Here is a 27855-nt window from a genome sequence, read left to right on the forward strand (position 1 = left end):
GTTTACATACTGTCCCTTTTTCCACATTCCTAAGGCCGAGGGCTGAAACATCTATATTTTTATTTTATTTAGTTATTTATTTATTTGAGATGGAGTTTCGCCCTTGTCGCCCAGGCTGGAGTGCAATGGTGCAATCTCGGCTCACTGCAACCTCCACTCACTGCAAACTCCGCCTCTCTGGTACAAGCGATTCTCCTGCCTCAGCTTCGGGAGTAGCTGGGATTACAGGTGTGCACCACCATGCCCAGCTAATTTTTGTATTATTAGTAGAGACAGAGTTTTACCATGTTGGCCAGGCTGGTCTCGAACTCCTGACCTCAGGTGATCCACTCACCTCGACCTCCCAAAGTGCTGGGATCACAGGCATGAGCCACCACGCCCGGCCAACATCTGTATTTTTAATGCAGGCCCTCTCTACTGAGTTCCAAACCCAAATAGTCAGTGAGTGGTAGGATGTCACTGGATGTTTTTTGAACTCCTCAAATTCACTGTGTCCCAAATGTAATTGATTGTCCCTCTCAAACCTGTTTCTCATTGTTCGCTTTACCTCAGTGACTACAACTTCCATCCAAGACACACACCTGAGCCATCCTAGGCTGGTTCATCACCTGGCCCAAGTCACCAAGCCATGGGATGTCTATTTCTTCGGTGTCTCTGGAATGTGTCCCCTCTTCTCACTGCCTTAGCCTCAGTTATAAAATTCAGTTAAAGAATGCAAATGCATTATCCAGAGTCACACGCTCTCAAGCCCAGCAGGGACTAGACCCTAACCTCATGCTCAGCTCCAGATTCAGCTCAGCTCCTGTGCTTTGAAGACATGTACCTTCCACTTCCTGTGAATGTGGTTGTTAGAACCAGATTTCAGCATGCTGGAGCAGCTAACGGCAGGGAAGTTAGGAGTCAGAATATCTGGGTTTGAAGCTCACATCCATCACTTGAAGTGAATTTGGTGATGTTGGTTAATTTCTCTGTGCTTCAGTCTCCTCATCTGCAAAATGAGAATATTCCTTCAACACATTTCTGAAATTCCCAAAGCTCTGAAAACTGGAAGGGTTTTTCTTGTTTTAAAATTTGTTTGGCAGCACAACCTGACTTGACCTTAATGATTTGATGACAAAACCTGACCTGGATGGAACTGAGGATATTTATGGTCTGTATTTATCATACTTAGAATATTCTTCCATTTTATAGTCCAGCTATCTTGGTGGCAGGCTACCCTAGCCCACTGGGCCAAGTTCTAGAATATGCTGTTTTACTTTTCAAAAGTACAAAAATGCCTACATTCTGAAACATACATGATCTAAGGGTTTTGGAAAACAGGTTTTGTACCTGTAATAGCTACCTCATAGGTTTGTCATAGATAGATTGCTAAAGAAATTAGTATTTGTAAAGCAATTAGAAGAGTGTGAGGCTTATAGTAAGCTCTATTTAAGTGTTTGATAAAGTAAACATTTCCTGTAACATTTAACCCTAGAAATGAACTGAAAGATAAACTACTTTGTTAGAATAGAGTTTGATAAACTTAGGGGCCTCCATCAAAGCTGGGTTATTACCATTGCTTTTCTGTTCTAAAGAAATTAAACATTAGACAGATAGAAAAACCCCCTTTGAGTGGTGTCTCAACCTCTCCCTACTCAGAACTAACCACTATTCTGAAGTTGGGGTGTATGTGTGTGAATCTTTTCCATGCATATTTCTAGATTTTAGTACATATATGCGTGCATGGTGTGTATTTTTTAAAGTTATGGCTAAATGTTATCATGCTATACCTACACAATTTCCTTTTTCACCTTGACACTAGCATTTTCATACATGTAGTCTAGCTCATTTCTCTTAAGAGCTCCTGTAGTATGCCATCATTGAACACTCCACAGTTTACTTACCCACATCCTGTAGATGGGCACTTAATTTGTTTCCAATTGTTTGCTATTATTATGTGGCAGTGCCCACACTCTTGTGCACCTCCTTGTGCCCACATGGAAGAGTGTCTCTTGGGCATATACCTGAGAGTAGGATTGCTGGGTCATATGTGCCTGTTTTAACTTTGCAAGAAAAATGCCACCATGCCCTTCAATAGGGTGGACCAACCTATACTCCCATAACAATGTGAGTTCTCATCTCTCTACGTCCTTGCCACACTTGGCATTTTTATTCTTTTTCTTTTGTGAGACAGCGTCTCACTCTGTTGCCCAGGCTGACACGGCCTCAGCTCACTGCAACCTCTGCCTCCTGGGTTCAAGTGATTCTCCTGCTTCAGCCTCCCAAGTAGCTGGGACTACAGGTGCATGGCACCACGCCTGGCTAATTTTTTTCTTGTATTTTTAGTAGAGACGGGGTTTCACCATATTGGCCAGGCTGGTCTCGAACTCCTGGCCTCAAGCAATCCAACCGCCTTGGCCTCCCAAAGTGCTGGGATTTTTATTCTTTTTAGACATTTGCCTATCTGAAGGGTATGGAATATCACTCTTATTGTAATTAGTGGTTCTCTGGTTACCAGTGAGGTTGAACATCTTTTCTGCAATAGGCTTGTAAGTGGTCTGCCTGCCCCCCATTGTGTGATATGTGAGATAATAAAAAATATATATATTTGGTCTCTGACACAGACCCCCTGAAACTCTTGTAGATAGAGGCACTAGGAAAGTCTTTTGTTGTAATACTTGGTCTTTGACCCTGGTTCCTGACACAGAGCTCCTAAATGCTTTGGAATTTCCTGGGTGATGGGAGTCTTTTGTTCTAATGAGGCGACTCTTGGTGGGCTCTTGGACAGCTTTGGGATGGGGCCAGCTGCCAGGGGAACCAACCACATGATTAGAAGGTTGGAATTTTCAGGCCCACCCCCTAACCTCCAGGGAAGGGAGATGGGCTGATGGTTGAGTTGGTCACTAATGGCCAATGATTCAATCAATCATGACTATGTAATGAAGCCTTCATAAAAACCCCAGAAGAACTGGGTTTGGAGAGCCTCTGGATTGCTGAACATGTGGAGGTTCCTGAAGGGCTGTGTGCTCAGAGAGACATAGAAATTCTGCACCCCTTTCCACATACCTTGCCCAATGCATCTCTTCACTGTTCATCTGTATCTTTTGTACTATCCTTTATTAAGCAGGTAAACTCAAGAAGTGTGAGCCTGAGTTCTGTGAGCCTTCCTAGGAAATTAATTGAACCCAAAGAGGAGGTCGTGGGAACCCTAATTGATAGCTGTTCGGTCAGAAGTATACGTGACAACCTACTACTTGTGATTGGCATCTGAAGTCGGGGGCAATCCTGTGGGACTGGGCCTTTAACTTGTAGGATCTGATGCTACCTCCAGATAGATAGTGTCAGAAATGAATTATAGGACACCCAGTTGGTGGCCCCTGGAGAAATTGCTTGATGTGTAGGGAAAAGCCCCCTGACATCTGGTGTCAGAAGTGCTCTCTGTTGTATTGAGTGCGAGTAGAGAAAAAGAAGTTTGTTTTTTCCATCAGACATTGGTGCCTCCAACACATGTTCCCCTCAGTGGCAAAGGTGGCCTTGTTAAAAGGCCATGTGATCCTATCGGTGAAGACATCCACAGATTCTTCTGTGACTGGCCAAAGAGCTAGGGACACTTTTTTTTTTTTTTTCACTCTGTCATCCAGGCTGGAGTGCAATGGCGCGATCTCGGCTCACTGCAACCTCTGCCTCCTGGGTTCAAGCAATTCTCCTGCCTCAGCCTCCCGAGTAGCTGGGACTATAGGTGTGCACCACCACACCTGGCTAATTTTTGTATTTTTAGTAAAGACAGGGCTTCACCATGTTGGCCAGGCTGGTCTCGAACTCCTGACTTCAGGCAATCCGCCCACCTTGGCCTCCTAAAGTACTGGGATTACAGGTGTGAGCCACCACTCCCGGCCTCAGCTAGAGACATCTAATAAGCTCTGCATGCCCATCTACTCTCACATACACAGGGACACAGGGAGAATAGCCATCAGACTGTCACCAACAGACAGAAGCAAAAGTAGGATTTAGAAGAAAAAAAGGCAGAAAAAATCCTGAGGGAAGAGACTATGGTTTAACTAACTGTGATGGAAGAAATTCAAATATTTGTTGGATAAACGAACAAAGGAGTCACGTGTGCCTTGTATCACAAATTATCTGAGACAAGCAGGAGGAAGGATGGGCTGGCATGAGGTGTCCAGAAGCCAGCGCATCCATTCGGAGAGCTGACAGGGAAACATTTCTCCGTATTTAGAAATTTTATACTCAAGACTCCCACTGGCACTTCCCAGTGATTTTTAAAGACAGGGAATAAACGTGTCAACATTTATTGAGTATTTACCGTGTAGCCAGCACTGTTTTACAGGCACTACTCAATGTGGTCCTCACAATGACCCCACGAGAGAATTATTAACACTCATTTCAAGGATAAGGAAGGAACCAGAAGCACTGAGAGGTGAAGCCTTAGGTAACAAAGCCAGTAGGGGTGAGACCGGCATGGTGATTTCTTTAGGGGAGGGTATAAGAGTCCTTTGTGAAGAGAAACATTTCACTTTCAAATGCCTCAGCACCTGCTGCAATTCCAGGCTTTGGTTTGTACTTGTATCTCAGTCACAGTTATTTTATAGTTAGGCATATGAATTTAAAATGAAAGGGAGAAATACTAAAGATTTGAAATTTTAGTTATGTGTCACCTCAAGGGAAAGTTAATTATCATTTTTGTCTGCAACACCTACACACAAATTGTGACTCCAGTAATAAAATGAGAGCTTAGAAAAATAAGCACCCAGGGCTGATGAAAATAATGCATTTGTCTCAGGGCAGGGGCTGAATGTGAAGCCAACTGTTCTTAGAGAGAAACATGTCAATACTAAATCTTTTCACCAGCCTTTGATGGATGTGCTAATCTTCTCAGGTCAACATGGGCTCACCCTGGCAATGTACTATAATAACTTATTTAAAAGGCAGCTGGCTTTTATAAATGACCTGCTCCATCAGTTTTAGATTTCATTTTCAGAAATGTATTCCTTTATCAAATCAATATTTGCTGTATATAGTAAGAAATCAACTGTGCGTTTTCTGCAACAGAGGTGACTGCAGCAGTGACCAGGTTTGGGAATTATTGTTCTTTTTTTTTTTTTCTTTTGAGATGGAGTCTCACTCTGTTGCCCAGGCTGGAGCTCGGTTCACTGCAAGCTCCACCTCCTGGGTTCACGCCATTCTCCTGCCTCAGCCTCCCAAGTAGCTGGGACTACAGGTGCCCGCCACCACGCCCGGCTAATTTTTTGTATTTTTAGTAGAGATGGGGTTTCACCGTGTTAGCCAGGATGGTCTTGATCTCCTGATCTCGTGATCCGCCCGCCTCAGCCTCCCAAAGTGCTGGGATTACAGGCATGAGCCACCGCGCCGGGCCGGAATTATTGTTCTTTGCTCTCAATTCTGTATGACATCTAAGCTCTGTAGACATAATGAGATAACAAGAATAAAAATGTCAGGCAGGTGATTTTCATTCCATGAGAGGTGCAGTTGGCAAACTACCATCTGTAGACCAAATCTGGCCTGCAGTTTGTTTTTGTTTTTGTTTTGAGACGGAGTCTTGCTCTGTCTCTAGGCTGGAGTGCAGTGGCGCGATCTCAGCTCACTGCAACCTCCGCCTCCTGGGTTCAAGCAATTCCCCTGCCTCAGTCTCCCACGTAGCTGGGATTACAGGCACACACCACCATGCCCGGCTAATTTTTTGTATTTTAGTAGCGACAGGTTTCACCATGTTGGCCAGGATGGTCTTGATCTCCTGACCTTGTGATCTGCCCACCTCGGCCTCCCAAAGTGCTGGGATTACAGGCATGAACCACTGCACCCGGCTGCCTGTTTTTATAAATAAAGTTTTATTAGAACACAGCCACACCCATTTGTTTACTTACTGTCTACAGCTGCTTTCACACTACAAAGGGAGGGTTGGGTAGTCACAACACTGACCGTGTGGCCTGCAATGCCAAAGATATTCACTCTCTGGCCCTTTATAGAACATGCATCCCTCTCCACTAGAGGAAGTGGTATTTGTCTCTCTACACACTTGGCTCATTTTTAGTGGGGGCTAATGGAGCTAGAGTCAGAGAGGATATCTGGTTTTTTAAAGGCATTTGTGTAGTTCAGACAGGTTAAAGACAAGAAAAGATAAAAAAGCAAAACACCAGGCAGTATCTCTAGGCAAGAACGTTAATGAATTGAACTGTTACCAACAACATAAAAAACCAGTATAGTATATGCAAAATTATTTTATGTCAGGAGAAAATTCATCATGTTGGCAACAGAACATGTCCTGCAGACCTCCAAGTGGCTGGCATAGTACATCCACCCCGTGACAGGCCCACTGGGACTGTGGTGAACATGCCTGTACCCCAGTACAAAGTCCCCTTTCCCTAAGAAATGTACAGAAGGAGAGATAAACAGCGTGTACCCAAAAGGAAGAAGGAGAGGCCGGGTACCCTGTGCCCTGAGCTCAGAACTTCAGGGGGATGACCGGCCAGTACTTGGGCTGCTTTCGGTCACAGTGCTTGTCAAAGCTCAGCTGCACCGCGGCCTCCATGGCTTGGATCTTGGCAGCACTGTCCCCGTACAAACGCTTCATCTCGGCCTGACGCCGCTCACCAGGCCTCTCAGTTGGGGCTTCTACCGACCGGCGGGTGTTGCAGTACAGGTCGTGGTCAGCGTTCACATAGCTGTCCAGGCGCTCTGCATCCAGCTGCTGCTGCCGCCCTGAGAACAAACACGAACGTGAACATGAACATAAACACACGTGTGTGCACTGCAGAAGGAGCCCGGTGAGTGCTGCTGCTGCCGCCCATGCCGTCTGCAGCCCCCTAAGGTCCCTCATCTTTCCCTTTCCAACTGTGAAACCAGGCCCAAGTGTTCCAGATGAGATGCTTACCAGATTTTGAGGCAAGACCTGCAGATTATTATCACCATTCACCTACCAAGGGGTTATTATACACTGAGAGAAATGGCACAGAGTTGAGTGCCTATAGTCCCACCTACTTGCGAGGCTGAGGTGGGAGGATGGCTTGAGCCCAGGGGGCAGAGATTGCAGTGTACCACTATACTCCAGCCCGGGTGACAAAGCCAGACCCGGTGTCAAAAAAAAAAAGAAAAAGAAATGGTGAAGAGCCACAAGGAAACTCATCACTCCAAACTACCAAACCTCTGCAACAAGCCCTGAAAACACAGGAAAGAAATGAACCCACCTGAGGTTCTCTCTTTTCATCTGCACGGCCCACTCACCACCTGCCCAGCTAGGAATGGCTGATAGAGCTTGCTTGGTTTCAAACACTGCCCCAGGCCAGCAGGGAAACAAAAAGCTTCCTGGAAAGTCCAGTGTTGCAAGCAGTGCTTACCACCATGAATGAGGTGATGTGGGGGGAAAAAATCACTCCCTTGGAAGAGGTATTGATTTTAGGTAACCTGGAAAAGAACAAGTGCTAGCAACCACAGTATGCAATGATGATGGATGATTGATTATCCTTCCACAGATTCGAAATGCAAATCATACCAAGCAAGGAAAAGTTAAATGAGTCAACACTTGCTGAAGGAAAAAGGGTGAAGAAAGGGCAATTCTACAAATGGAATTAAGGCCTCTGACTTCTAATCTTCCCGCTATATCAAAAAATCTGCAATAATGGGTTGGTTTTCTCACTACGGGATTTGACTTTCCACTTCACAGGTTGGCCTAGGTTAAACTGCAAGTGGTATCATTACATACTTTTAATCCTACTAATTTAAATGGATTCTTGTAAAGCAAGAAGTATCTATTCAATTTACTCTTCTCTCTGTTTTTTACTATGGCAAGTCCCAATATCATAATTTTTATTCTTATGTAAACTGCAACAACATAAAAGTATCAGTAAGACAATGCTGCATAAGGTTAAATTTAGCCAATTTCCATAGCTCTTGTAAGCGACTCTGTCAAGAGAGAAATTGATAGCAGAGAACACATATCCACGGCTACTATGGCTATCAAGAGAAACACCATGAGATAAGGAGTGAAGATGGTTGTAGGGAAATAAAAGAATCATATAAATCATTCTTCCATTGTTGATCCTCCCTGTACTAACACATGGAACAGAACATGGTAGTGAGCTAATCAAGTGTGAATGGAAAGATATTTATAAGGCCATGCATAGTTGCTCGCATAAATCCTGCTCTTTATAAGCATCATCATGGCATTGGAGGGAAGGAGTTTTATAAACTTGGAAACATTAAAAATGTATGTGGCCATTGCTGTCTTGGAACATCCACAGTTTATTTTTACCTAAGGGCTTATATGAATAAGCCCAATGACTATCAAACACAATAAAAGCCGCGTAACTGCTACCTCACCCATGGAAAAAATATATGATTAACTCATTGGGCAATGCAGAATGAAACCAAAATATTGGCCTAATATGCAAATGAATGGGGGCCACCAAGCATTTGTTTCTAATTTTTGGTCTTTCTGCCAAGTTTGAAACATCAGCATATAAGTTGTTCAGTTCTCACAGGTGTTTAAATTCTATGCCCCCTAAACTGAGTTGTGTTGGAGTGGCGTGGGAGTGGATGAGCCAAACAGTGGGTTAGAGAAAGCACTCGACAACCGCCATGACAGCTTCTTATTTCCGCAAGAGTTCTGTGTGTTCCTGGTACTCAGGTCAGGGTGAAAGCCCCGCTGGGGACTAGCTTCTCCCTGGGGGAATCTCTGTTTTTCTCCTGCCTCTGTCCTGGGATGATTGAACCTGACTTTGAAGGAAAGCTTAGCTTCGTGCTTTTAGAAGGAAGAGCGGGGGTGACCTAGGACACTGGGTCTTGGTATGGGCAGTACAGACTGGTGAGATATATTCAGTCACTAAGTTCATACAGGCCTTTCCCACTTGCCTCTTTCTAGGAACCTTGAGCAGGCAGTGGGTGGGCTGATGGCACTGCCCAGGCTTTCCAGGAAAGGTAGAATTTGGCTGAAGAATCTCTCATTCAAGGGCTACTTTTCTGAAGGCTTGGCATTTCCACATTAGCACAACACAGTCCCTCTGCCATCTATGAGCAGCCTTGTACCCATTACCAATCCTATGGCTCTTTTTTTTTTTGGTCTATCTGGAGGAGACGATCCCACAGGTGGGTTTGCTGAGTGCCTTGGAGTCTCTGCATCCAGAGGGCAGAGCCCACAGAGTTCCCAGACCACTGTCACATTACTCTCAAATTTGTCCCAAGACTATAATCAGCTTCACTGACAGATCTGGTGACACAAGACATGTTCAACTTCCTGCATAAATCTGAGTCTTTGAGTTTAGAAGTTTGAACGAACACTGAGATCTTAGCTATCCTAAGTATTCTCTGTCGGTAGGATGTTGTGAGTTTAGTCTTTGTACTTTTGCATCTTTTTGTTTTCTTTTCCTTATAATTTAAAATGTTTGTAACAATTATATATAGAGAGATGTGTTCTCTTATTGTTAACATCTGTGAATGATACACAGTGTTAACACAAAGCAACCCCAGTTAATGATGCTGGTACAATTTTCCAACTTTGTACTCAGCGTGTGCCCATGGGTTACCATCACATGATTTTAGTTCTTAATAAAGTTCATACGGTGTAAGAATACAAAAATAAAAGACACAGCCCTCTGCTTTTGATTCTTGATTTGTTTTTCATTCCCATTCAGGCTTCCTCATGAATTTTTTTTTTTTTTTCACTCTGTCATTCAGGCTGGAGTGCAGTGGTGCAATCGTGGCTCACTGCAACCTCTGCCTCCTGGGCTCAAGCGATCCTCCCACCTTGGTTTCCTGAGTAGCTGGGACTACAGGTGTGTGCCACCACGCCTGGATAATTTTTGTATTTTTTTTTTTTTGGAGATGGGGTTTTGCCATGTTGCCCAGGCTGGTCTTGAACTCCTGAACTCAAGCGATCCACCTGCCTTGGCCTACCAAAGTGCTGGAATTACAGGCGTAAAGCCACCGTGCCTGGCCCCTCATGAAAATTTAAGACCCAACCCTTATCCCCTCCTTGCCTCTCAAGAGATTTGGAGGTTTAATGGTTTCCTGCATAGTGAACAGTGGCCCTAAAACACTGAACTAAAGGGCAAGAAGCCTGTCACCTGCGACCTACCCTGTGGGGGTCATTTATGGTAGAAGGGCACTGTCACCTTTACTCACAGCTGTACCCCCAGACCTGGGAGGACACAATGCCTGACACAAAGCAGATGCTCAGGAAGTGACTGTCAAATGAATGCTCAAAGGCCATGCATGATTTTTTTGTAAACAGCTCTTTTCCTTCCAGATGCTGTTAAAGAACAATAATGACAACTCAGGGATTGAGAAACAGATGCTCAAATCTCACAAGGTGCTGGGCAGAACTCCCTTCCCTGTGGGTTCCTCAGAGCCTCCCAGGCAGAGGGGCTACGGGGGGGGGGGGGACCAATAAGTTGGGGTCGGACCCTGTTCTCTTACATTCCAATTGCTTTGCCTCTACTTACTCACACAATTTTTTAAAAAGTCCTAAGGCTAGGCTACAAGTTGAAAACCAGTCAGTTTAAAACCAAATAACTGCAGACAGGCTGTGCACTGATGGTCACAGCCAGCATGTGAAAGTACTTTAGCGTGTACTGACTTAGGGGACCAAGTAAACCTCAGAATGGAGTATCAGAGTTTGAAGGCACCCACTCATTCTGTTTTCTATTTATTGCTTCCTTCCTTCCTTCCAACGAAAACGGATTCTCAATCACTGGCAGTTTTCCTTGCTGTCAAAACAAGGTGAGCGCTCAGCCAGCCAGATGGAAAATCATCTGACCAAAGCAGACCAGTACGGACATCACACTTCAGATGCCAATGAACAGTTGCCTTGTCATGGAGGGTTTGGTCATTTTTATTGGAAACAGCTGTAGGACTCAATGTTACCATACACTTTTATAGGGTATTTTGGCAAGATAATTTGTTTTAATATGAATCAGAAATCTTTTTTGATTCTATTCCAGCTTCAAAATAGGATTGTAGTGGGTTGAATAGTGTCACTTCAAATCCATGTCCACCTGGAACCACAGAAGGTGACCTTATTTGGAAATAGGGCTTTGTAGATGTAATTAAAGGATCAAGATGAGATCATACTGGATTAGGGTGGACCCTAACTCCAATGACAAAGTCCTTGTATGAGACAGAAAAGGACACACAGACACAGGGGAAAGGCCACATGAAGATAGAGGCAGAGATGGAATGATGCTGCCACAAGCCAAGGAACACCAGGAAACACCAGAAGTTGGAAGAGGTGAGGCCCTACAGCCTTCAGAGGGCGTGTGGTCCTGTTGACAGCTTGATTTGAGAACTGTGAGAGAATAAATCTGTTTTTTTTTTTTTTTAATCCACCCAGGTTGTGTAATTTGTTACAGCAGCCCTGGGAGGCTAATACAAGGGTTAATATGCATATAGGTTAAAACAAGAACAATAGGCATGTATTATTAAGGAAAAGCTTTACTGGATTCCATCTGGGTTCAGGATACATAATCCTGGTATTTTTCACATCAATCTATTTGTCTACATGATGTGACCAATGTCACATCACATAATAGTCCATAAAGGAAAAAAAAATCATGGAAAGTTACCAGGACTTCAGAGAATCTTATACAGCAGGAAAACATTCATCCAAGATTATTCCACACATAGAGCCCAAAGGCAGAACATGTTAGAGGATAAAGCATGGAGGCAGCAAGTGGCAAAGAATGTTTTTTTCCCTCACTTTCCTAGGACTAGTACATCTTTCTGATTATATTTTCTGCTATTTTGCCAAAATGAATAATTGTAGCACAACCGAGGGAAAGCACAAACTTGATGTATGCCATGAATGCCTCATTTCTGGCTTGTCAGCAACCACCCAGAACACAGGTACATGCCAGCAGAACTGGAGCCATTTCAGACTGGTCTTCTCTCTTCGTCGCACACCCCTTGCCCCATGACAAATGTAATCCTGAAGTTACTGGACAATCGCCATTTTTACTTTTACAACAGAAGTGCATTTTCATGTTCCTTTCCACTTTTCTACAGCCATTAACACATATCATCTCACTGATCGGTTTTGTGCACCTGTGAATATCTGCACCAGATGAAACACACACGCATGTCAGGATTGTGCTGAATCACTGCAATTTCATCCTTCAACCTCATTGACTAAAGCCAAGACAGCTCACTAAATACTGGGCCATAAACTTCACCGGGTTCTCTCTAGGTTTGACTGACTAAAGGCTCACTATGAAAACTACAGTCTCAGCCTTCCCACTCAGATGGACACAGCGTAATGGAGCAGATGTCTCCCCTCAAACGTATGAAAACCACATCTGGGCATATGAAAACCACATCTGGGCTCTCTGGTAAGAACAGCACTTTGAGTGTCTAAGCTGGGAGTGAACTAAGTCCTTTTTTCTCTCATTCCAAATTGACCCTATCCCTCAAATTGGCCTAGTGCATACCCTACTTCTTGACAGCTGCCCCACGGTGCTCCTCCTTTGACTGCCTGGGTCACTGGCTCTACCCCTCATGTGCATGTATAACCATGAACCACACCATAGACACTCTTCTTCTATGTGTCACTTTACATTTCATTTTGTCTCCTCTTCCCAATGGGGTTTAAGCTTTTAGAATATGTCCCTGTTTTGACCCAACACCCTCAAAACATAGGTCATAAATACCTGATTGGCTCAAACCTGAGAAAACAGTGGTGGTGTTTGTTTCAGAGGGCCTTACTCTCTTTTGAGGGTGACTTCCACTCATTTTCCCTCTAAGTATTAGCAATATAACCTTGCAGTCTCGACCGGTGGTCACTTATGACTACTAAATGGTATTTTTCTTAACCTAATAATAAACATTTTTCCTAAGAAATAATTGAAAACACAGCTGACCTTTAAAACTTCATAACTGTAAACTTTCTCATAAGTTATTTTCCATTGAAGCTTTAAGTAACGGAAATATCTTGTTAGGAAATGATGACAGACATAATCAAAAGCATGCATGTTCCCACTGTACAAAAGGAGTTCTTATCCTAGTCAAGCTTTTGGTGTTTTTTATCCTTGAAATATGTTAAAGTAGAGACTATCTGGAATCTGAGTAGCAATCACAAACAAGAACATACTGTCCAATCTGAAGGCCTTTATCCTAAGAAAATATTAAACAAGACTCAGGCGATGATGAATTGCATAACTTGTATGTTCCTGTGGAAGTGAATAATACTGAAAAGTTAAATCTTTCAAATTTAGTGACATTTCCTCTTGCTAGTAACATTTTCTAAAATCCTGTGTTCTTCAAAGCATTCATGTTCAAAGCTGAAAATGTCTTCATTGAACAAGTAGCTTCTAGTGGTTTTGAGAGCAAAATGAAACAAAAAACTTGAACCAATTATTCATACTACCCAGGTCCCTTATCTCTTTATTAAAGCTTTTTCCAACAGTGCATGTAACTAACCCTCCATGAAAATTTCTGGTGAAGGTAATGAATTGGAAAGCGCCATGGGCACTCAGATTACTTACATATGAATTCCATCATTCATTACCGCTTGAAGGAACACTTGTTCATCCTGTACCCACCAAAAGTGCTGCTGAAAAAAATAATGCTAGTGATCTGTTGCCCATTATTTTCTTACTGGTGCAAGATCGGGCCCTGGCAGCTGCTTCTAATATAGACCAAGTCTTTAGATTCCAGTCTGACACCACAGTCTGTTCTCACCCTCACCAGACAATTCTCACATCTCCCTGGGACGAGCTAATGCATTCAGGGAAGGCTGTAGGAGCATGACACAGACGCTAAGAAAAGTAGTTTTGAATCATGCTATAACTACACATTTTAAAAATACAAAGAATTGAAAGCTTGTTTAGGGACATTATTAGTAATATTGAAGTGGGTTAATTTTCCCAGTCCATGTACTTTACTGCATTAAATTTTATCAAGCAAGAATATCCTTGAAACAGAACTAAAAACTGTGTTAATTGCTAAATTTGATAGACACCAAAACTTTCATTCTTTCATGTCTTTAATATTCTAAATCAGTTTAAAAGTTTGAAAGGTGCCACCCAGAGCAGAAATATGACCTTTCTGAAGTCACAGAACATCTTATTAAAAATATGCAGAATCTTGGCTGGGCGTGATAGCTCATGCCTATAATTCCAGCACTTTGGGAGGCCGAGGCAGGTGGATCACCTGAGGTCAGGAGTTCAAGACCACCCTGGACAACATGGTGAAACACCATCTCTACTAATAATACAAAAATTAGCTGGGTGTGGTGGTTGGCGCCTGAAATCCCAGCTACTTGGGAGGCCGAGGCAGGAGAATCGCCTGAACCCGGGAGGCATAGGTTGTAGCGAGCTGAGATGGTGCCACTGCACTCTAGCCTGGGTGACAGAGTAAGAATCTGTCTCAAAAAAAAAAAAAAAATATATATATATATCTATATATATCTATATATGTACAGAATCTCAATCAAGAACTAATCAAGGCAAACGGTATCAGAGCAAAACCAATTTATGGTTAATAATCCATGTTAAAGGATGGGTTACTAGCAACTAACTGTAACAATAACATTTATTGGGCACCAACTTGGTACCAAGCACCATTCTATAACTTTTCTCATATTATCTCATGGATTCTTCACAATTACTACCCATTAGGGATTCTTCATAATTACTACCCACTAATTAGGATCCTATTTCATAGGTGAGGCAACTGAGGCACAGAATGGTGAAGGCAGGGGGCTTACAGGAGGACGAGAACCTCTAATCAGCGAGTGGTAGAGTGAGGCTGGACCTCTGTGATTCAAGCAGTTCTGCCACAGCTGCCTCCATACACTGTCGCCAGCAATAATATGAATACTGGAAAATGAGGTTCAAGACGGAAGTTGCAAGGGTTTTCATAAGATTCCCTTTTATGATGGTTTGCTATCTAGATCATGGTAAAACAAATAAGTAATACAGTTTTTTCAGACAGATGATAAGAACTGTGGGTTTACTTTATGTCCCAGTCACAGATTGCATTTGGGGACAAAGAAAATTCTCCCAGGGTGATTGTACTCCTTTCCTAGGGCTGCCATAACAAAGTACCATACACTGGGTGGTTTAAAACAAGAGAAATGTATTGTCTCATGGCTCTGGAGGTCAGAAGTCTGCAATCGAGGTGTTGGCAGGGCCATAAACCCTCTAAAGGTGCCAGGGAAGGATCTGTTCCAGGCCTCTCCCAGCTTCTGGATGTTCCTTGGCTTGTGGCGACATAATGTCAATCTTCACATGGTGTTTTCACTGCATGTGCGTCTGTCTCTGTGTCCAGATTTTGCCCTTTTTATAAGGACCTGAGTCACATAGGGTTAGGATCCCTGTAATGACCTCACTTAACCTCAATTACCTCTGGAAAGACCCTGTCTTTAAATAAGGTCACATTCTGAGGAACTGGGGGTTAGGATTCCACTGTATCTTTCTTGGGGAGATACAATTCAACCCAGATGATGAAAGTGCAATTTGGAGCCGTAAAGTAACTAGACAGATTTGGAAATAATATGAAACACAGAGATGAAGCTTATCAAGTTTGTAATGCACACAAGGCCTAGCTCATTCTGTAAAATGTCCCACAGAATCACTGCAAGTGCAGCACTCTATGGGTAAGATTTGCCAACCTCTGATTTAAGGCTTCTAATTCACACTGAAAGACTTCATTTATTCACTCAAAATAATATTAAGTGGCAAGTATGACTTAGCAAGTAATTTTCATGATTTTGTTTACCTACCTAGAGTTCTACCTAACAATGGCAAGAGGGAGGAATAGGGATGGTTGTTAACCATATCTGTAACTGAACCGTTCACATTTTTTTTTCTTTGGTGCAAGGACACATTTCATTGTTTTATCTTTATTTTATTAATATCCACTTTTTATTGACTAACTCAAGCTTATTTTAAACCAGCAGATAATTCAAAGTCACCTTTTAGATGACTGGGATTTGCTTCCATCCATAATTACAATTTCCATCATAAAAGTATCAACCTCTAGTGGGCAAAACATGTTATTCTACTTTCTGGTAAGGACAAGAGTAATAAACCCGATCTCCATCCCATTTTCTCTGTCAAAAGCTGTAACAAACAGCATTCCAACCCAAACATGGACATGTTCCAATGCCTCTCATTTGTTGTATATATTAGACTAATGGTTGTTTCGTATCTATATTTTTAAAAAGGGTAAAATTTATTTCTGGAGATCAAGGAAAAGTATTCTGTGTGTAATAGAAAGTACTGTCTTAAAAGTATTTGTTTGGATATACTTCTTTCTTTCTTTTCTTTTCTTTCTTTCTTTTCTTTTTTTTGTTTGAGCCAGGGTCTCGCTCTGTCACCCAGGCTGGAGTACAGTGGTGTGATCGTGGCTCACTGCAGCCTCAAACTCCTGGGTTCAATCCATCCTCCCGAGTTGCTGGGACTACAGGTGTGAGCCACCACACCTGGCTGGATATACTTTCTAATATGCTTAAAGAAGTACACAGTTTAAACAAAAGAAAGGAAGTCAAAAAAATCTGAACAAGTAGTTTAGTGAAGAATCACGGACGAAGATACTAAAGGATATAATATTTTATACAAAGCCCAGTGCTCAGTTCTTGGCATCCAGTGGGGATCAATAAAAGCTAATTCATCATTAGGAAAATGCTGACAATGACAGACAGGAATGAAACTCCCATTCCCAGGTTTCTACGCTTCTGTGTCATTGGAAAATTGTAGGTAAAATGTCATACAATTAGGCCTCACTTAAAACAAAATTGAGAATGAATACTGGTTGTAATAGGGAGAGAAACATTTGTATTTCAGTTAGAGGTACTTAGAAATGGTCTGGTGAATTTTAATAGGAGAGCACAAAAGCTGTTCTAGTTCTTTCTAGTAAGGTGGTAAGAAATTTAAAATGAAAATTCCTGTTTTTGACTGAAGATATAAGACCTTTATCATAATTCTCTGACCCCATGGACAGGGCCTCAATGCAGAACCAACAGAAAAGTTGTAAGTGTCAGGCATTTCGTTATTCTGTTTAGGTTCATGCTATTTAAGATTTGGGACCTCTAGCACCAAGGACATCTCCAAGATGTGTCCCAGAGGAATGGCAAAAGTATTTTAGGAACCTAGCAGTCTCAGGGACAAGTCCTGGTATACAGAAAGCAGTACAGAAAGTAGAGATAGGCAGATTTGGTTTGGATCCTAACAGCAAATTACTAGTTGTGTACCACGGAACAAGTCAATTAACCTTTTTAACGTTCACTTTCTTCATATATAAAATGAGTTTAATACTCTGAGGGACTGCTGTGTAGATCAGAGCGCGCACACACACAAGCATGCATACATACACGCTCCATTTGGTAGAGTGTCTAATGGTTAATAAATAGTAGAACTACTATTAGGATAAGCTTTGTTCTGGAACAAAAAAATGTCTTATACTAAAACAACTCCAGAAACTAACATAAGTAAGGTACAGCATCCCCATAGCTTTTCCAGGCTTAGGACTGGATTTGGAATATTACCCGTAGCCAATGAAGAATTATAAAATTACTTTATACATTAGAGAAAAAAAAATGTAAAAGGCAGGGCAAGGAAAGGAAGCATGAAGAGACAGAGGCCTGAACTTACGTCGTTCTTCTCTATGCCTCTCGGTTTCTGCAAAGTACTGGCGGAGCTCTTCGGTGATTTCCATATTGCTCAGGTCACATTCTACCTCTGCATCTGACTCAGTCTCCATCTCTTCCTCTTTGGACAAAGCTTGGTCTTCTTTTGTGGATGCCTGGATCCTACTGCTGTAATGTGGATGCTGCCCAGATCTTCTGAAATGTGAAGAACTGCAGGGGTAGTCCTGCCAGGCCACATGATGGTCATAGAAGGACTGAGGATATGCAGCCTCGTTATCGTAAGAGCTTTGGGGAAGAAGTGCAGGAGGGAAGTACCATGGAAGATTGAAACAGGATTCCACGGCCTTCCTGTAGGCATTGTGATGGCTTTGCATCCAAGCCATTGCTTGATGATAATGTTGCCAGTATCTTGCATATACCAGATGAGAATACCAAGGCCTGGTAGCTTTCGATGTTGATGCCTACAAAATGAAAGGAGGTGGAGGGTGGACACCAAAGTGTTTATTATCCTCAAGAGAAATCTTCAAATGTTTAATCTGCTACCCAACAGGTATTTACTTAGTATTTGCTAAATACCTACTCTACATGAGGAGGCTACTGGGCCCAAAATTGTGTGAGATAGGTCCAGGCCCACAGTGGACACCAAGTGTATGCACACTTGCTAAGTCCATGTACATGAGGTATGCACAAGCCAGCCAATTAAAGCTATGGAGCATTATAATGTGGGGATGAAGGCTAGTGATCGTTTCTAGATGAGATGCAGGGAGAGAGAAGACTGGATGTTTATCACCTTAGCCCTCTCTACCCACTGTAATTAAATGACTACTGCCAACTGAGTAACGGCCTGCTAAGAACCACACTAGACTGACAAGCATGACAGACTTTAGTTTTTCCCTTTCTGCCCCCTAAACTAACTTGCTGGCCTAAGCCACCCCTAAATGCCTGGGGCAAGAGATGTCTAGGAATGCACCCAATAGTGCTTTTACTTTTGTATTTCTTAGGTCTTCTCCATCGTGGAATGAGAATACCAAACTTTAAAGACTAAAGTTTACCAGCAAACTATTGCAAGGACAAAAAACCAAACACCGCATGTTCTCACTCACAGGTGGGAATTGAACAATGAGAACACATGGACACAGGAAGGGGAACATCACACACCAGGGACTGTTGTGGGGTGGGTGGAGGGGGAAGGGATAGCATTACGAGATATACCTAATGTTAAATGACGAGTTAATGGGTGCAGCACACCAACATGGCACATGTATACATATGTAACAAACCTGCACGTTGTGCACATGTACCCTAAAACTTAAAGTATAAAAAAAAAAAGACTAAAGTTTACCTTTTTTACTTACGAGCTCAAAAAAAAATAAATAAATAAAAATCTTACCTTTACCGCTGCCATCTCTGATTGTGAAAGTCCAAATGGGTGCCGAAACTAGGAAAGAAGAATCACAGTGCAAACGTCTGATCAGTATGGCTGTGTGATATTTGTGGCTATTCTGTGGTTTGTGAGGCAGCTCCCAAGGAACTGCCTCTTCTCAGGACCATGCCTGATTTCATGCAACCTATCTATATGACGTTGGTTCCTGGGCTATGACTTTGTGGTCTGAAAAGGAGGGATCCACTTAGGTTTGATTAAGTGGGTCAAAAGATCCTGCATGGTTCAATTACTTATTTCCCTATAGGAAGTAAAGTCTATGAAAATAACCATATAAATATTTAGTAGTTAGTGTGTGTATATATATATATACACACACATATATATACTGATATATATACTGAGGCTGGAGAGATGTCTTATTCTCCAAGTCCCAGATAATGTATATGTATAATGTATATATACACACATATACATGTATATGTATGTATACACATATATATACACATATGTGTGTATATATAATGTATATATACACATATGTGTGTATATATAATGTATATATACACATATATGTATGTATACACATGTATATATACACATTATGTATGTATACATAATGTGTATATATGTGTGTGTGTGTATATATATATATACACACACACACAATATACAAAACATGAACTAAAAATTTACAGTTATTACTTTATTTACTAATCCTTAACTCATGCTAATGCTTACTTAAATTAACCCTGGGTCTTCCTGAGGCTTGAGGGGAACACATCTTTCCAAATGACCAGAAACCTCTGTTGGGTCTTGCCTTAGGTTTGGGACTTGGAGAATAAGACATCTTTCCAGCCTCAGTTGTGCCCTGGGCTTTAAGTTCCCCAAATGGGCTTTGTTTTCATTTTGATTGCAATATGCATTTCTCAGCCAGCATGTGACATCACACTCTCCTTGCCTAACCACCCTGTCTCTTCACAGGAGAAAAAACCACTCCATGGAGTCTCTACTGAGGCACCAGATAGACTGCCTCTGGCAAATAGCATTGCTCTGCTGAGATTTACTCCTTTTCTCTCTACCCACCTGTTGTGATTTGCTGATTCGATGCATGAAATACCCAAAAGTAATGGCTAATCTGCAGCTGTAGCTTTTTCAATCTATTTAAAATAGACTTTTTTTTTTCTATTCAGAGGTTCAGAGCTACACCAGAATGTACTTTTAAAAAAGTTAAACAAAAATATCCAAAAATGCATGATAATTTAAGTTTCTGTGAGACAAAACCACTAACACAATGTAATGCTGAGCAAACAACTACTTAGGTTTTGAAACTTTGGAAATCAGATACCAAAGCAGTCTTATTTTTCCTTTTCACTTAACTATAGGGTAGAATTAAAACATTCCCCAACCCTTAAGAAACAAACTTTACTTGTTTTATAATCTCTATCAGATGTTTTGCTATGGTTATATTAAGAACTGAGATGCTAAATCAACCACTTCTATATTTTAAGATTCAGCTGAAAGAGAATCATTCACATTCTTTTTGAATATAATAAACTTTCAAATAGGGTACATCTAAGAGGGCTGACATAACCTTCTGTAAATTTATCTTAAACATAGCCCATAGTTCCTGTTCCTTGTCTTAAATTCAATACTATGCATACATGCAACGAATATAAACTGAAAAAGTTAACAAATGCAGTGTAAATTAAGTTCACGTTAATCTATAATTTTAATGTTTTAAAGGTTTAAAACATGAACAAGTACCTGAAAACCTAGCTAACTGCTATGTGCTTTCCAGGCCACTGAAGAAATATAAAAGTTAATACTTAGGTGGCTTACCACTCAGAGAAATAAAACATACTTGAAATTATGTAGAAATTAGTATGTACTTAAGAGCAAAACTGTAAGGTGCAGCCTTTAAGTGGCTAATTCACTAGAACCAGGTTTTATATTCCTTTCTTTTTTTTTTTGAGACGAAGTCTCACACTGTCACCCAGGCTGGAGTGCAATGGCATGATCTCTGCTCCCTGCAACCTCCGCCTCCCAGGTTCAAGCAATTCTCCTGCCTCAGCCTCCTGAGTAGCTGGGATTACAGGCGCACGGCACCATGCCTGGCTAATTTTTGTATTTTTAGTAGAGATGGGGTTTCACTATGTTGGCCAGGCTGGTCCAAACTCCTGACCTCATGATCCGCCCGCCTCGGCCTCCCAAAGTGCTGGGATTACAGGCGTGAGCCACCGTGCCCGGCCCAGGTTTTATATTTCTATCACTAAAATCTGAATAATTTTCTGAGAGCCTGCAGCACGTAATGACATTAACACAAACTGCATGTGTATCTTAATCAAATTTGTTTTGTAGATTAACAAGCAGCACAGGAATTAAATTAGAAAAGTCTAGAAGACATCTGCATGTGTTCTGGAAATTAAGTGTTTTGAATCCAGACTTCTTTCTACGCATCATAAGGCATTTAGAACCAGGTCAACTAAAATATCAATTATTCCAAACTGGGAAGTGTGATAGCCTCAAATATCGAATAAACACCATTGAGATCAAACACTACTGTAGACAAAATCTTGTTTTTAGTTATAATTGGGAAAATCCAGTGTGGTATTAAAGGTTGCAGCACCAATATTCTGAAAATCCACCAGATGGCTAAGAGAGGCTCCATTTTGCAAAGCTGGAAGTTTAGGCATGTGAGATAAAGTAGACTACCATTTTAAGGAGTTCAAGGGTAATTGATGATGTTCTCCAGGCTGCTCAAATGTCAATGGCTGTGATTTAGAGGGAGGGGCCAGACACTGTGGCTCACACCTATAATCCCAGCACTTTGGGAGGCCGAGGTGGGTGGATCACCCGAGGTCAGGAGTTCAAGACCAGCCTGGCCAACATGGTGAAACCCCATGTCTACTAAAAATACAAAAATTAGCTGGGTCTGGTGGCGCACATCTGTAATCCCAGCTACTTGGGAGGCTGAGGCACAAGAATTGCTTGAACCCAGGAAGTGGAGGTTGCAGTGAGCTGAGATCGTGCCACTGCACTCCAGCCTGAGTGACAGAGTGAGACTGAGTCTCAAAAAAAAAAAAAAAAAAAAAAAGAAGAGGGAGCAAATCATCTGGTAGAAGGCCTCAGAGATCACCCAGGTACATCCTGAGCACTTATGCAAGAAAGAAGCCAAGAGAATCATTTGAGATGACTGAAGAAAGCCAGTTCCAGCTTCTGAACCAGAAGCAGTTCAGAATAAGCCCAGAGTGCCCACTATCTACATTAATTAAATATATTAATTCATCAGCTAAGGTGCTAGACTCTTGAGACCCAGGACATTATGAAAGGATGAATTTATGTTAATGATGGAGTGCAAGAAACTCTGTAGGCAATTTTGCTTTGCTTTGATTACGCTTTCCTCACAGTTTTGACCACTGGGATATTTATAATCAAACTTGCTGCCATCTTCCATCAAGTTTAAAGTCCTGAGGCTGTATGTAGACTGTGCTCATCTCACTCTTGGCTTTATTATTTTCTCTCCCTAAATCCCAAAACGTACTTGTACTTGTAATAGCCTTTTACATTTTAAGTCTTTTTAAGATTCCTAAAATCCTATATTCAAATTAACCAATTTGAATAATTGACTTGAAGAATTACACATTCGTCTCTCAAAAGTCAAATAAGGCATAGAAAAACATGTTTAAAGGAATAGCAACTTGCATAGAGCTTTATAATTATTTTTAGCTAGGTCTTTCCAGTATTATTACTTTATGCTAGCAATTGTTTTTCAGTAAAGGGCGAGATAAATATTTTAGGCTTGTGGGCCACATACAGTCTTTGTTGCATAGTCTTCACATTCTTTGCTTAAAAAAAAAAACACACACACACACCGAACAACCCTTTAAAAATGTAAAAACAATTCTTAGCTTCCTGAAGTACAAAAAACAGGCTGTGGGCTTTTATTTTGCCCACCCCTGTTTCATGTTAACACATTTTGAAGTTGTATAGATTCTCTCTGAATATACTGAGCATCCTAATTGTTCCTCAGTTTCCACTTGGGAATCAGTAGACGAACTTCACGATTCTCACACGTTTCATAAATGATTAGGTTTGGAGAAAGACTAGTGGAGGCAAGAAAACTGACTATGACCAATAGCAATCATGTTGACCGGTTGCTAATATGTGGGACAAAAAAACACTCTCCATGACTAAATAAGGAAATTGGATCTTTTCTTAAATATCCATATAAACATTTAAAGACTTAACTAAAAATAACAATAAAAATTCTGCAAAACCATATCAATCGGCAGGGCTTAGAAAGCAAACAGGACAGAGCTCTGAATCTCTATTCCCTGGAAAGAATATATATTCTTTCCTGCTAAGCAATCAGTTAGTCAGTTAATATCAGTTAGCTCCCAAGGGAAGAAGAGGTCCTCTTCTAAAGATGGGTCCGATTAGCTTTTTTAAGCTGGTTATTTTCTTCATGCATGGAGAACTTAAGGAGCTAATAAGAATGCCTGGGTTTCTGAAAAGCCAACATCTAAATAATTATAGACATTACAGCAACACCTTCAGAGACTACTACCTCTCAAAGAAAAGAGAGCTGATGGTTGCTGCAGATTTAGATGCCCTTTGGTCTTCAACGGTCTTTAATTCGATCTTTCATTCCTCACCTCCCTGGGAATGTCTCCCACTCTTTTATGGCACAAGCCTTCAGGGACTGAACAGTAACTTTTCTCCAATGGGCTGGTGGAGCTGAAAGAAAAGAGATTGGCAATGTCAGGGAAGGCCGGGATCCGCAGCTCTACAAACCCGGCAGCCCTCTCCAGTGAGCACAATGGCATAATGGCCACCACCCAGCTGAGCCCAGGCGAGTACAGAGACCATTCATTGTCTGTCCTCAACCACCAAAGAAGGAAGGAAAAAAACAGGGTTGAGGTCATTCACTAAACACTGACGAGGCCTACAGGCAAGGCAGAGACTGAGTCTTGAATGATATATTTTTCCATATAGCCTCTCTTAAAAAATGGATTTACACTTCAGTACATCTGCTCATCCTGCAAGATCTATTTTTAATGCATAAATATACATAAAGAACAATAGATAAGAGCTTTGTAGTTTTCAATGGATAAAAGGTGACTATTTCCATCAAGTTACCAAAAAATTTCACAAATAAGTGGCTTTGTTGACAGGTAGTGCCATCAAATATATTCTTTTAATTACATATTTATGTTCTTATAAATATAGAATACAGGACAAATCGTAGCAACCAAAAAAGTAAAATAAAAACACAAATTCCCCTAAATACTAGAATGTATACTTGAACTAGATTTTCCTATCTTCCTTTTCTACTAGAATTCTAAAAATACATGAAAATTCACCTGCTTTGATCTTTGCACAGAAACACATTAAAAGCCAATCATTAAATAAGCTACTCTGGCTAAAGCCCTGAAAGTCAAACCTTCCCTACAAAGCTCCAGTGATTTGGTTCTTTGAACCAACCAGGTAATTTGGAGGATTTAGTTAGGTCTTCAGTACACACTGTTTCAAGGAGATCTGCTGGACACTGCAGCAAAATAAGTGAAGGTATGGTAAGAAATCTGAGTGAGATACATTGAGTCATATGCGGTTCCAAGGAATCTCTCTGTACATGCAATAATAACCCTATCACAGAAGATGTCTTCCAATAATACAACAGTAAGAACTTCCTCACTAAGACAAAGAATGTAATAGGGTTTTGTTGAGGGCTGGGCTTCCTGCCCCACCTACTTGGGCAGCCCTGCCCCCATCCCTGGCTGGTTGCTGAGGCTGGCAAGCTCATCTGGCTTGATGCCCTCATGGCCTCCCTCCTGTGTCTTTGCATGGTCCCTGCTTAGTGATTTGGACATCAAAGATGGCTCAAGTCCAAATGGCCTTCTTCCACCTGCAGGCATCCAAGCTCCATCTTGGGCAGGACACAGGCCTATTCAAATGCACATGCCACTGTGTTCAGAAAGCCTGCACCTCCCCGTCTATAATAGCTACAGTTAAAACTGATGGGCAAGGGAGTCAAAAAACTGAGTTTTATTTTCTTTTCATTCCCTCAATCCCCAACCCCAATTTACCCTCTTCTGGATGTTGTAATAAGTACTGTCACAAAGAAGGCATAGCATGGGGAAGGAGTAAGACTGAAAGGATGCAGTTAACAATTCTTTTTTTCATACAAATGACATTCCACCCACAGAAGGGCATTGTTTAATTTGTCAGCAAGTGTGATGAATTTGTGAATGGATTTATTTGCAAGTTCTCTGAATCCCCATGTGACCAATATCAGAATCAAAAGTGAAATATGAGGCCAGGAACAAAGTTACCCTCTGACTCAGGAACACAACAAGCAATGGGATGACTGAGAATGACATAATGATAACATAGTTCAAAAGAGGAAACAGATAAGTTTGTTTCACAGCAAGCATGTCCTTCATAAGCAAAACCTAGTGTGACCATAAGGTAATAAGGGTTGAATAGGCAGGTTCTGCAAATTAAGAGCATAACAGCAAAAACCATGGCTAGTTTAAAGTAGTTAAGATCGCTAGTACATTTCAGGAGTCTTATTTCAAATTTACTTTTTTCTATAAACATATTCATGGTAATTCCATGTTAATCTCTCTTTTCTGAATTTATAGGCACTCACTATGCCTCATTTACTTGGGCACTTACTCAGTTACCTGTAGGCATGGATTCTACAATCTACTCCTTTTAAGTTTCCTATTTTCCTTCCAGCATAAAAATAATAGCTAATATTTCATGCTCTTAGATGCTGCTGAAATTGTTGAGCTTGTCTGTTGTTTCCTGATAACTTTCTCTCCTCCTGCATCTACTCCCCAAAATCTCTGAGGACCTAGTAACTCAAAAAACTGACTATAAAGCACCAAATCTTTTCAGGAAGCAAATACTTAAATACATTATGTTTTCAAAGATCTTTTCAATTCATCTGATATTTGATCAACTACATTCTTTTTTCACTTGTCCAGCTGTTCCGTGGCTGAATTTCCTCTTGTAGAGAAGTTGTTCAAAAAAAGTTCTGTACCTACTTTGCAAACTCTCCAATTTACACTCTAGCCTTAACTGTTCAAAACTTTCCCCCATCATTCTCATCTCACCCTATCCTTAAAAAAAAAAAAACCCAAAATGATTAATCACCACCTATAGAACAGTTTCAGAATGAACATTTCTCTCTGGAACTTTAGTTTGTATACTTCCCCAGCACAGCAATGAACACACAGAGGGGATTTATACACCTGTGAACTTGCTTTCAGTTATGCTTATTCCAAGTTACTAACCAGCAGTCTTTAAAAATATATGGTTTCTCTTCACATTGAAATTGTATACAAAGAGACTGTTATTCCGATAAATTATGCTAGCAAAAATAGTATTTTTAAAGGGTAGCTCTCATCCCACAATTCATGGGGGCTGTGAGCATAAATAATCCTAGAAGTGTTGCGTTACTAATCTTTAGTCTAGATTTTTTAAGTAATATTGTTCTGATTTGAGATGAAAAACAGCTGAATACACAGCCTAGCCTGTCAAACGAGTTTAAAAACATGATTCCTGAAAAAAATAAAATTGTTCAGAACCATCTGATCTGTACTAAGGGAACATCAAGATTTCAGAGCTAAAATGCACTTCGTTGGCCACTGGTTCAACTACAGCTCATTACTGATAAGTGGGCAGAGACACAAGGCCCATAAACTGTAGGCGCCAGAAGTCTCAAGATAACTCCCACCAAAAGCTGACCTCCTGCAGAGGTTAAAGTGCAAGAGAAAAGAAAGAAACCCGAATTTTTGAGCAGAGAGGGCAATATCCTAGACATCCTTCAAGTATGTGGCTGTCCTGGGCGATCTTCTATTCAGATACTGGACTGGATGGGCAAAATCCGAATTCACCTACAGACCTCAACACGGTGGTTCTCGGCACCCCAGAATCACCTGGGCAGCTTTAAAAACTACCGATGCCAGGGCCCCACTATTAGAGATTCTGATTTCTTTGGTCCGAGATGGGGGCCCGGGGATCAGAATTCTTAAAGAGTCGTCCAGTGATTCGGAAGCACTGCAGAGCTGAGAGCCTCTGGGACTGGTCCCCTCTCAGAATTAACCTGCAATGATTTAGGAATCTCATGGGCCTCCGGCCCCACCTTTTGTCGCGGGATTAAGATAATTATGAGAGCAATGTGACGTCCAAGACCTCGGCTCTCTGCGCATCAGAAGAAGCCAGGGCCCGGGGCGTCTAAGCTCCTCCCTCACTCCCCAAAGGAAACCCAGCCGTCCCCGAAGTCACCTCGTGGGCGCGCAGCTTGCGGATCCTGGGCGTTGGCCGCGCAGGGGCCTAGTTTTCCTTGGAGAGACAGAGGGGGAGTGGGGGACGCGAAGGGGGCGGCTGTTGCCGGGGCGACTGGAAGCGCGCTTCCGGTGCGGAACACGTGGCGTGGCGTGGCGCGGCGCGCCGGAAGTCCCCCCCTATGTCGCGGACGTCACGTTCGCACCGCAGGCGGTGCAGTGCTGGAGGCCGGAAGCTGCCTGCTAATCGGCTACCCCGAGTGGAGCGCCGGGGCGGCAGGCGTGGGATGGCTGCGGGTGGCGGGGCCGGCGGAGAGGGAGCTGCACCGGGCGGGGCACTGGGACTGTGGCGGGCACCCGCGCCGGGGGTCGGACGGTGCTGTCTGCACCGGCGAGATAAGGGTCGCTTCTGCACGGCCCGGGTCTCCAGCCTTTAACTTTTTGTCCTTTCCTTAGCTTTCTTCGTTTTCCTTCCCTTGTCTTTACTTAGCCTTTTCTTTCTTCCTTTCCGTTTTCTTTCTTAACTAAAACAGTTTTAGTTTCTTTCCTTAATTTGTCCCAGGGTAAAACACCCAGTCTTTGAAAAT

General features: G+C 42.0%; 1 protein-coding gene across 8 annotated transcripts; it reads right to left on the reverse strand.

Moving 5' to 3' along the window:
• Positions 1-56: 56 nt before the first annotated feature.
• GEMIN8 (gem nuclear organelle associated protein 8) lies at positions 57-27447 on the reverse strand. 8 transcript variants are annotated; one of them, XR_010132577.1, is made up of 6 exons: positions 23630-27257; positions 18981-19028; positions 17595-18051; positions 6416-6714; positions 5273-5415; positions 57-988 (listed from the first exon to the last, which is right to left on the reverse strand). XR_010132577.1 is itself a non-coding variant. In XM_055376019.2 (6 exons), exons 3-5 carry the CDS (start codon positions 18993-18995, stop codon positions 6458-6460), a joined length of 729 nt encoding a protein of 242 aa, XP_055231994.1. In that variant the 5' UTR covers positions 18996-19028; positions 23630-23711; positions 27270-27423; the 3' UTR covers positions 4271-5415; positions 6416-6457. The 8 variants fall into 8 exon arrangements, 7 of the variants coding, with proteins under 7 accessions (XP_055231994.1, XP_004063869.1, XP_018875365.1 ...); XM_055376019.2 differs by lacking the exon at positions 57-988 and adding an exon at positions 27270-27423 and having other exon boundaries at positions 4271-5415; positions 23630-23711; XM_004063821.3 differs by lacking the exon at positions 57-988 and adding an exon at positions 27270-27447 and having other exon boundaries at positions 4271-6714; positions 23630-23711.
• Positions 27448-27855: the final 408 nt, after the last annotated feature.

Source organism: Gorilla gorilla, chromosome X (genome assembly GCF_029281585.2).
Source record: "Gorilla gorilla gorilla isolate KB3781 chromosome X, NHGRI_mGorGor1-v2.1_pri, whole genome shotgun sequence".
NCBI lineage: Eukaryota > Metazoa > Chordata > Mammalia > Primates > Hominidae > Gorilla > Gorilla gorilla.